At 48.0% G+C, this 10,692-nt stretch overlaps 1 protein-coding gene across 1 annotated transcript in view; it reads left to right on the plus strand.

The window, feature by feature from the left end:
• Positions 1–3,511: 3,511 nt before the first annotated feature.
• RAB11FIP1 (RAB11 family interacting protein 1 (class I)) overlaps positions 3,512–10,692 on the plus strand; it is a 13,735-nt gene continuing 6,554 nt past the window's right edge. Inside the window, exons 1-5 of the mRNA XM_015565240.1 lie at positions 3,512–3,977; positions 5,306–6,089; positions 7,029–7,438; positions 7,667–9,119; positions 9,872–9,980. Coding sequence (XP_015420726.1) covers positions 3,611–3,977; positions 5,306–6,089; positions 7,029–7,438; positions 7,667–9,119; positions 9,872–9,980 — 3,123 coding nt within the window. The 5' untranslated portion in view covers positions 3,512–3,610. The remainder of the gene's footprint in view (positions 3,978–5,305; positions 6,090–7,028; positions 7,439–7,666; positions 9,120–9,871; positions 9,981–10,692) is intronic.

A 10,692-nucleotide genomic window follows, 5' to 3' on the forward strand; every position in this document is an offset into this window, starting at 1 on the left:
TGATTTCTGAGATAAAGTAAGTAAGCCGTCTGGGCCTACGTGAAAGGTAATGCTGGACACGCCCACGCGGACATCTTGTGCTGTGTGGCCATGCTTTATTATTTATGAACTACTTCCGCAAGGTGCTGGAGTTAAGTGGGCTTAAAAGCACATGAACAGAAATGCTTAAAAATTGAATTGATGTTTAAAGATTAAAACCCCCTTACATGTTCTGGTTGGGGCTTCCTTAGGATGATGTATAACTCTTGTTATAAATTATGCTTGTGTCAGATATCCCTTGGATAATATTGATAATAGAAGAAACAACTCCTGTCTTCCTTTCCAGCTTTAGTAAACCCAGCACAGGTTTTTAAAAATTCTGAACATATGCATGAGATGCTTACCCGCCTGTGATTCAGTCTGCCTTTCACCTCCTTAAATAGTGCTGTTCTGGGGTTCCTTGGTGTTTGGGTTGTTTGTGAAAGTAAGCAGACAGGACCAGTTGATGAAGTGTCTCTTCACACCTCCTGGTGGTGTTGGGCTTCCAAAACAAATCCCACGTCAGCGTCAGCGCCTGCAGCTTGAACCTGTGCAGCAGGTAATAATAGGCCCACAGGGAGGATTCTGGAGTTGGTTGGAGCTTTGGTCAAAATAAACAGGCCTGGTCCCAAGAACTGTCAAGTCCATATTCTTTAAAAGTCTGTCCTGTCTTCGCATCCCCTGGGTGGACAGGGGCAGCTCTCTCTGCTTGTGGCTGGTGTGGTCCTCTGAGCCCTGGGACTCAGCTTTCAGCAACGTCCCCTTTCCAAGTTGGTATTTACAAAAGGTAACCACCTTCATCACCACGGCTACCAGTTAGCACATGACTGTCAGAAGAGAAAAATACAAATAATCCTCTCGGCATCTAAGTGACAAATATGCAAACTATTCCCAGCCAGGTCCGGGGAAATGTATTGGAAAGGCACCAGGCTGGCAGAGGCCAGGCGGTCTGGCAGGACCTTGCATCTCCCCTCCCTCTCCAGCTGTGGATTGTGGTTTTAAAAACCATGATAGAGTTCTCCTCGAGGTCCAAAATCATAGCTGACATCATGTTCTCAGATCTTGGCTGTATTTTGATAATGCGGCTAAGTTCTTCGTGATGACACTGGACTTTATGGAAGTTTATGATTAATGACTGATGGCAAGCTATGGTGGGTTCTCCCCCTTTCTTTTATCTTAGGATGTTTAAATTAGAAGCTCAAACTTTCCTCAAAAAGAGTTGAGCCCTAGCTGGTTTTGCCTGTAACCAAAGGGTCCCAGGTTCGGTTCTAGCCAATAGCATGTACCTTGGTTGCAGGTTCCTCCCCAGCCTGGGCCTTGGTGGGGTGGGATGGTGGTGGTGGTGGTGGTGGAGGGGGGCATGCAGGAGGCAACCAATCTATGTGTCTCTCTGCCTTTCCCTCTTTCTTCCACTCTCTTTAAAAGATCAATGGAAAAATATCCTCAGGTGAGGATTAACAACAACAAAAATAAATAAGAATTGAAATTTGAGCCCTCCTTCCTGTGTGTTGCAAAAGGTGGCCCATTGGGAAGATACGTTAGGAGAGAATGCCAAGCCGGAATCTTGGTGTAAGGGACAAGTCCTGAAGTACAGAGCTGATTCAGAACCCAGTTGTGCCTCTTACGAGTCCTAAGACCTTGTACCAATGACCTCACTTGCAAGCCTCCATCTCATTCATCTGTAAAATGGGTAAAAGATCCCATTTTTGAGATAAAGAAATGTCATTCTTGTGAGACTTAAATGAGGATGTTTCTCAGTGTGTGCCGTGCCCGGTATGCTGGAGGTGCTATTTAAGTGTTGGATTTCTACCTCCCTCTGCTCCCTTCCTTGAAGTGTAGGGTGAGCTAAAATAGTGAGGGCAGTGATCTGCCCTGTGAGCAAGACAGGCTGAAGGTGAAAGAGGAAACTGCGGTTGTTTGGGCAAAACCATCATTTCCGTAAAGCCCCATGGCCCTCAGCTCTTAAATAGGTCACTAAAATGAAGTCAGAATGTGGGTTCTGTCTGTGAGAGTGATGTTGGGGCTGGCTGTCAGGAGACCGTGTACTTGGAGCTGCTTGTTCTGTAGTGGTTACACTGCTCACATTCTTGCAGTTAACCAGCTGGAAAATGCCAAGGGGAGAGCTCTTTTTTCTGAAGTTTGTCTTTCAGTGGAGTGGAACTGATACGTCATTTGCCAAAGTCTTGAAGTAGTTTGCAAATGACCATGAGAAATACTTGAATAATGTTTGAAATATTCCTTTAAAAAAAATTGTGGGCCCTAGCCAGTTCGGCTCAGTGGATAGAACAAAGGGTCCCAGGTTCGATTCTGGTCAAGGGCATGTACCTTGGTTGCAAGCTCCTCCCCGGCCTGAGCCCTGGTCGGTGCTCCTTCAGGAGGCACCCAATCAATGTATTTCTCTCACATCGATGTTTCTCTCTGTCTTTCTCTTGCTTGTCCACTCTCCCTAAAAATCAATGGAAAAATATCCTTGGGTGAGGATTAACAAAGGAAAAAAACATTGTGGTAAACAATTACACATACATAACAAAATTTACCACTTTAACTATTTTTAGGTATACAGTTCTGTGGTATTGAGCACATTCACATGGTTGTGAAACCAACACCACCATTCAACCCAAAACTTAAAAAAATTTTTTTTGTTAATCTTCACTTGAGTATATTTTTACCATTAATTTTTAGAGAAAGTGGAAGGAAGATGGCGGTGGCGGGGGGCGGAGATTGATGTGAGAGAGACACATTGATTGATTGCCTCCCGTCCATGTCGAACTTACAACCCAGATATGTGCCCTTGACCGGGAGTCAAACCCACAATCCTTCAGTGCACAGACTGATGCTCTTTCATTAATTCATCAGGTATTTATTGAACTATTATTGTACTAAACCTCATGGGATAAATCACTGAGCCACACTGGTCAGGGCAAACTGTGTCGCCATTAAATACTAACTCTTCATTCACTCCTTCTCCCAGCTCTTGGTGACCAGCATTCTCCTTTCTGTCTCTATGAATTTTACTACTCCACATGCCTCATATAAGTTGAATCTATATATATTTTTTTACTGTGTTATATTTTCAATTACTCCCTACCGGGACTGTTCTACAAACTCTTGCTTTTCTCTGAGATTTACTTGTAAATTTGCATTCTACCTTCTTAACTATGTGTGTATGATCTTTGTATTTTTACCCTATTGCAGGAAAATACCGGTCATAGGAAATGATTTGTTGGAGTGGTTATTTTATTTTTAAACATAGCACTTTATTGACTCAAGAAGATTTTAGGTGATGCTATACCGAGTACAGAATCAGATCCTATCTTTGCCTGGTGGGTGGCTTCTCAAAAATAAAACAAGTTCTGTCTTTATCCCCTCCCCCACCCTTTACTCCCCAAAGAAGAGAGCATAAGAATACGTGTGTATAAGAGGTTGGTAACAGCGGAGAGGAGGGGCCAGTTATTAGGATTGTGAATGTTGTCTTAGGCTCTTCAGTTCAAAGCTAACCTCTCAGCCTTCTCCTTGTAGGTGGTACACCCTGAAGTCCAAACCAGGAAAGAAGGATAAAGAGCGAGGAGAAATCGAGGTTGACATCCAGTTTATGAGAAACAACATGACTGCTAGCATGTTTGACCTGTCCGTGAAAGACAAGTCTCGGAATCCGTTTGGGAAACTGAAGGACAAGATCAGGGGGAAGAATAAGGATAGTGCATCCGACACCGCTTCAGCCATCCTCCCCAGCACATCACCCTCTGTCGACAGCGACGATGAGTCACCTTCGAAAGACAAGAAAAAGAAGTCAAAGATCAAGACCTTGTTTTCCAAGTCTAACTTGCAGAAAACACCGCTTTCCCAGTCCATGTCTGTCCTGCCTACTCCAAAGTCAGACAAAGTGCTGCTGCGTCCTGGGGAGTTTCAGTCCCGGTGGGAGGATGATGACGAGGATGAGTCCTCCTCTGCCTCGGACAGTGAGTGCCCACCTCCTTCCTACTTGGCCTCTTCCCCTCAGCTTAACTTACTCTGCTTTAGAGAGAAAAAACACACCAATCTTACGGGAAAGATTTTAATTCAGATTCTCAGTTACTAAAATGATGGTGGTGGTGGTGGTGGTGGTGATGGATTATCTTGGTCAGGACGCATTCTCTATTTCTAAGCCCTCTGGTTTCTAAGAATGTGTAAATTCCTTTTCCAAAATGTCTGGTTCTATAACTGATGTACATTAGTACAAGCATCTAGATCAGCGGTTCTCAACCTGTGGGTGGCGACCCCTTTGGGGGTCGAATGACCCTTTCACAGGGGTCGCCTAAGACCACCGGAAAACACATATATAATTACATATTGTTTTTGTGATTAATCACTATGCTTTAATTATGTTCAATTTGTAACAATGAAAATACATCCTGCATATCAGATATTTACATTACGGTTCATAACAGTAGCAAAATTACAGTTATGAAGTAGCAACGAAAATAATTTTATGGTTGGGGGTCACCACAACATGAGGAGCTGTATTAAAGGGTCGCGGCATTAGGAAGGTTGAGAACCACTGGTCTAGATCGAACAACATGAATGCATCCAGGTTTGTTTTGTGTTTTTATTTTTTTAATTTTTAAAAAATATATATTTTTATTGATTTCAGAGAGGAAGAGAGAGGGAGAGAGAGATAGAAACATCAGTGATGAGAGAGAATCATTGATCATCTGCTTCCTGCACGCCCCCTACTGGGGGTCGAGCCCACAACCTGGGCATGTGCCCTGACTGGGAATCAAACTGTGACCTCCTGGTTCATAGGTCAATGTTCAATTACTGAGCCACACCAGCCGGGCAGGTTTTTGTTTTTTTAAATTTAAGGTTAAACCATGGAACATTAGTGACATTTCATTAATTCATCAGGCATTTATTGAACTATTGTTGTACTAAACCTCATGGGATAAATCCATAATGAAAGCTGAGGAAAATCCAGTTCCCTTTAGTTTGAATTAACTGTGTATTTTGAGCTGCAATTTCAATGATCAAATCCCTACTGTTGGCCAGATTCTGTTACTCTACCAAAAGTGCTGCCCTTTTCATGGATTAAATGCAGGGTTTCTCAACCTTAGCACTGCTCATAGTTTGGGCCAGATCATTCTTTGTTGTGGGGGGCTGTCCCATGCATTGTATGATCTTTGGGAACATCCTGGCCTCTGCCTGTGACAACCGAGAATGTATTCAGGCACCGACAAAATCCTTCTCCCTCCAGTTGTGGGCCAGTCGTTTAACTCGTTATTCCCTTTTGCCTTTGTTTTCCTTCCCACAGTCATGTCTCACAAGAGAACAGCAGGCGCAGATCCTAAGCAACTGAACCAGGTCAACCTCACCCTTCCCAAGAAGGAAGGGCTCTCTTTTCTTGGCGGCCTTCGGTCCAACAACGACTCGCTCTCCCGCTCTAATGTCTGTATCAACGGGAACCATGTTTACGTGGAGCAGCCAGAAGGCAAGTCTGAGACGAAGGACAGCACCTCCTCTTCCCCGTCCCCTCAGGGCTTCAGGAAGAAGCATTTGTTCTCCTCCACGGAAAACCTGTCTCCTCGGTCCTGGAAGGAACCCGGGGAAGGGGGTGCTGTGTCTCCTGACAAGTGGCTCTCTGAGTCTTCCACAAAGACCTCTCCGAAATCCATGACCCTGCCGCCCTCCTGGCCGCCGGTCAGCGGGGACATTAGGGAAAACACAGCTCCAGCGAAGTTGGAGGCCGGGAAAGAATCCAAAGAGAGTAAGAAGCATGAGAACAAGAAGTCCTCTTTGCTCTCTCTGGTGACAGGAAAGAAGGATGCGGCCAAGGGCAGTGAAGGTGAAAGCCCTGCTTCCACCTCCGGGAAGGAGCAGGAGGGCCCGCTGCGGGAGGACGGGCCGGGGCCTGCTGAGGGTCTTGGGAAGAGATCTGAGAAGGATACGATGGCCGCTGTCTCCGGACGGGGGAAATCCCTGAACCCCTTTGAAGAAGGGCAGAGCACAGAACCGGCGGCTGACCCAGAGCCCAAGTCTGAACGGACACCACCTGTTACCTCTGCCAGGGCGCCCCAGACCAAAGCCGTGAAACCTCGGTGAGTCTTGGCCCCTCATGTGTGATATGCAGACCCAGGGGAATGCCGTGGGTGTAGCAGATTCTGAGTGTTGCATGTTGGGAACACCAGGTTTCAGTTGTGGTATGTGCAGGCCTGGGTGTAAGTTCTTCACACCTCTCCCTTCGAGGCTGATGTTATCTCTCCTCCTTGCACACTTTGCTGTCATGAGAGACCCTTGGTCACACTCCTGTGACAGTTCTCCGCGTGTTTACTCTGCGTCTTGTTGCAAGAGCCTGGGGGTTTCTGCTTGTCAGCATGGCTCATTCACTCGCAGTGTTTCTGTGGTCTGGGTTGGGAGAGGCTTGTATTTGAGATTCTGCTTACTGTGATTTCACAGACACACACAGACATGCAGAGACGGTTGCTCTTCAAAATGTGTGCGTGTTGCCCTGTGGTGGATCTTTTACTGCTTTGAACTTTCTAGATGCTTTCTGTGTGTCACCAAAAGGAACTGTGGGCTGCCCTACCGGGTTTGTCTCAATGGATAGAGCGTTGACCTGCGGACGGAAGGGTCCCGGTTCAATTCTGGTCAAGGGCACATACCTGGGTTGCGGGCTCAATCCCCAGTAGGAAGAGGCAGCTGATCAATGATTCTCATCATTGATGTTTCTATCTCTCTCTTCCCTCGCCCTTCCTCTCTGAAATCAATAAAAATATAAAAACAACAACTGTGGGCTGTCGCTTTACCTGGATCTTTCTGTTCCTGTTGTAAAGTCCTTTGTGTGGCAGGTGTGCTCGGTGATGAAGTGTCCCTTTTGTACATTAAGTATTGGTATGTTCCTTTTTTAACTTCTTAAGGTACTGCCCCACATATAACAGTAAGTTCTCCCCTTTGGACGACTTTACTTTTACATGTTTTTTCGCCTCTCATGCAGCATTTGCAACTGACCGGCAGATTTTATTTTGTCCTTTTTGCAGACTGGAAGTGTCTCCAGAGGTTCAACCCACAGCCAGGCTTCCTCCTCCCCCTGACTCCTTTCCCTTTTTTCCTGCTCTCCCTTCCAGTCCCGCTCAGACACCTGTCTCTCCTGAGTCGGGGCGTGAGGCAGAGACACAGTCCTCAGAATCTCCTTCTGTCTTCTCCGCTTTCTCCCCGCCCCTTGCAGCTCCCATTTCCACATCCACGCCTATCACAAGCTGGCCTTCCCCCGAGCAGGGCCAGGCAGGTGCCGAGGAACCATCGGTGCCCCTTGACGCAGAGGTGCAAAAGGAGAGTTTAACACAAGTTCCAAGTGCTGTTTCTTGTGCCCGGGGCTCACTTCCCAAACAGCCACCCACGGCGCTGTGGAAAGGGACGGAGGAGGCTCCAGCGGGGAAGACCAGCGAGACGGGCACAGAGAAAGATACCAGTGGCGATGACTCAGCACAGTGTCCCCCGAAGGAGGTGGACACAGAGGAGGCTACCAGTGGCGATGACTCAGCACAGTGTTCCCCGAAGGAGGTGGACACAGAGGAGGATACCAGTGGCAATGACTCAGCACAGTGTCCCCCGAAGGAGGCGGACACAGAGAAGGATACTAGTGGCGATGACTCAGCACAGTGTTCCCTGAAGGAGGCGGACACAGAGAAGGCTACCAGTGGCGATGACTCAGCACAGTGTCCCCCGAAGCAGCCTGAACTGGGGCAGCAAGAAGAACCTCCAAGGTTTCCCCCCAAAAAGCAACAAGACTACCCCCCTTCGTCAGAAGGGGCCCCAGAAGTAGCATTGGCCCTTTCAGTGAGAAGCGGCAGGATGGGAGGCCCGGCTGGGAAGCCTCCAATGGGGGTAAAGACAGACTTGGAGAGTCGGTCTGGGTTTTTTGAGGAGGACAGAGTGAGGGGTGGGGAAATGACTGCCACAATCAAACAGGCGGTACCCCCTCTTCGAATGGGAGAACCGGTCCTCCCACTTAACTCCACCATGCGAAGACACGAAGAGATGGGTCTGAATGGCAGTGAGGGCCCAAAGAAGATCAAGAAGCATGTGTCATTTTCTGAGCAGCTGTTTAGGGAAGAGGAGGCGGAGAAGTCCCCTGGACTGGTCGGAGAGGACGAAAGTCATCCCCAGGAGCTGGGGCGTGAAGGGGCTGCCACCGGCGACGTGTGTGATAGAGAGCCTGCTGAGCGTCCCCACGCAGAAGACTCCGAGGGGGAGGCTGTGACTGAGCCCCGGCCGCTGAATTCCGGCCTGCCGGCTGCCATGGCCAGTCACCTGCTGCCCCCCTCCCATGAGGACAGTGACTCAGAAGGCCCAGGGAGTGAAGCCAGCTCGGGGCAAGGCATGGAGGGAGACGATACCCTTCTGGCTCAAAATCAGAGCAAAGCCAGTGATCACGAAGGCCTGTTGTCTGATCCCCTGGGTGACCTTCAGTCTGCCTCAGATGTTAAATCTCCAGTCACGGCTGACCTGGACTTAACCCTTCCTTCCATTCCTGAAGTGACATCGGATGATGAAAGAGTGGACGAGGTGGAAGATGACAGAGAGGCAGCCAAGGTGGCGGCTCTGGAAGGAGCTTCTTCCCCGAGCAGGTCACCTGCCCGTCCCGAGAAGGCGCCGAGTGGCGAGGCAGGTGGGTCGGCGGTGCCCGCAGACAGCCTGCGTGAGCTCAGGTCAGGAGCACCGGAAGCAGCTGTCAGGGCTTCTTCAGAGCACACTACAACTTCAGGAATTCTTAAACCAAGTCTCGGCAAGAGCTCACGCTTGGACACCCAGCTGCCAGGCCCTGGCGATGGCGAGGAGGCAAAAGTGATGGGAAATGGGAGGCTAAGGCAGCCTCCTGACCCGGCCCTGGATTCTCCTCTGTCCAGCCCCTCCTTTTCTGAGCCCTCTCCTGCCACACACTCTTCCCCTAGCTACCCACACTCTGACACTCCCCACACCAGTACCGCAGAATCTCAAAAAAAAGCAACAGCAGAGGGCCTCCCTGGTAAAGTGGAAAATTCTGGCAAGAGGAAGCCGCTTCTTCAGGCCTGGGTCTCACCCTCGGAGACACATCCAGTCTCAGCTGGAACTGGGTCAGCCAAGCACAGGTGAGAGTCTGGGGAGATTGTCTTCGTAAACTTGAGCGATGTCCCCTTTGCTTTTTGCCTGCAGAGGTGGTTATGGCTTTCTAACCGCACAGATGTTCTGACGGTGCAACCCACCTATTTTGCTGGTAGGGCCTATTTTATAAGGGCTATCTGCTGTGGTGGGAACACCTAAGAACACTCCTGTGTTGGTAGCGAGAATGTAGTGGTAGTCTTCAAAAATAGTTTAGGAATGATTCTGCACAGATTTGGAGCTCTAAAGTAGCGGAGATGCACTGTGATGAGTATCTTAATGGTCTCAGAAGCCGACTGAGATTGAGCGGCAGAACCAAGCAGTGTTTTAAAGTTCCACCGCTCAGTGTGAAGCTGGCATGTTTGTTCTGAACTCTTTCTTTACTGCTGAAGAACAGAAGGCTTTGCAAGGGCTCCCACAGTGGAGTCCTAGGCTCTCGCTGCCTCCAAAAAATAAGAGCCTGCCTTTAATGTTCTCCTGACGTTGAGAACGAGGACAGGGGCTTGTGAGAATGTCAGGACTCCTGGCTCGAAGGGTGTGCGTTGTTGGCTTGCATTTGGCTGCCTGGAGCTGACTGCTTTCCTTTCTACAGGAACATTCGCATGTGTTAGAGCGGAGATGTGAATGGCGCGTCACCACTCTTCGCCCTCGTCTCTCTGGCTGGCTGCCATCTTTGAGACGGGCAGTTTCTCAGCTTTCCCGTTACAGAAAGCGCTAAGGATCCTTTCTCCCTTCTCTTTAGACCTCATCTTGTGAAGCCAATGAACACGACAGCCACCAAGATTGCTAACTCCAGCTTGGGAACTGCCACAATCATCAGCGAGAACTTGATCAACGAAGCTATTATGAAGGTATGTCTTTGCCCAGAAATGGGCATGATAGGGATCTAAAAAACCCCACCCATTTCTAGAGTCACCTCTGTATACATCTCCTTGGGCAGCAGGTAACGCCAGGAGTAACTTAACCATATGTCTCATGTCTTCAGAAGCCCCTCCACTTGCCACCGAATGATTACTTTTCCTGTAGGGTTATTTGGTTATTGTTGAATTTTTGTGTGACTCAAGTAACATAATTGACATCGGCACTTCTCTTTAATGAGGAGAAAGTGTCACCCACCATCTGGCCCATTCAAATGAGGTATTTTCATTGTCAGGCAGCCTTTCCTACCTTTTGGCAAGGATACAACATTCTTGTAGTTGTAATCATTGCACAGATATACTTTTTTGTAACTTTATTCTGAAATCATTTCAAATTTTCAAAAAGTTACAGGAATAGGACAAAGAACTCCTGTGCAGCTTTCATCCCAATTAACCCCTGGTTAACATTTTACCAGATTTGCTTTTTCGTTTCCCCCACTCCCTCTTTATTCTCTGTTTGTATACTCATTCCACCCCCCCCCACCCCCCAAGTCATTTGAGATTAAGTTGCTTATATCACACTTCTCTTACCCTAAATACTTAAGTGTGGAATTCCTGAGAATAAGGACATTTATCAAAATCAAGAAATTTAACATTAACGTGATACTCTTTTTTCATTTATAATCTATACTAGGGGCCCGGTGCA

The sequence above is a fragment of the Myotis davidii genome, unplaced genomic scaffold (assembly GCF_000327345.1).
Source record: "Myotis davidii unplaced genomic scaffold, ASM32734v1 scaffold93, whole genome shotgun sequence".
NCBI lineage: Eukaryota > Metazoa > Chordata > Mammalia > Chiroptera > Vespertilionidae > Myotis > Myotis davidii.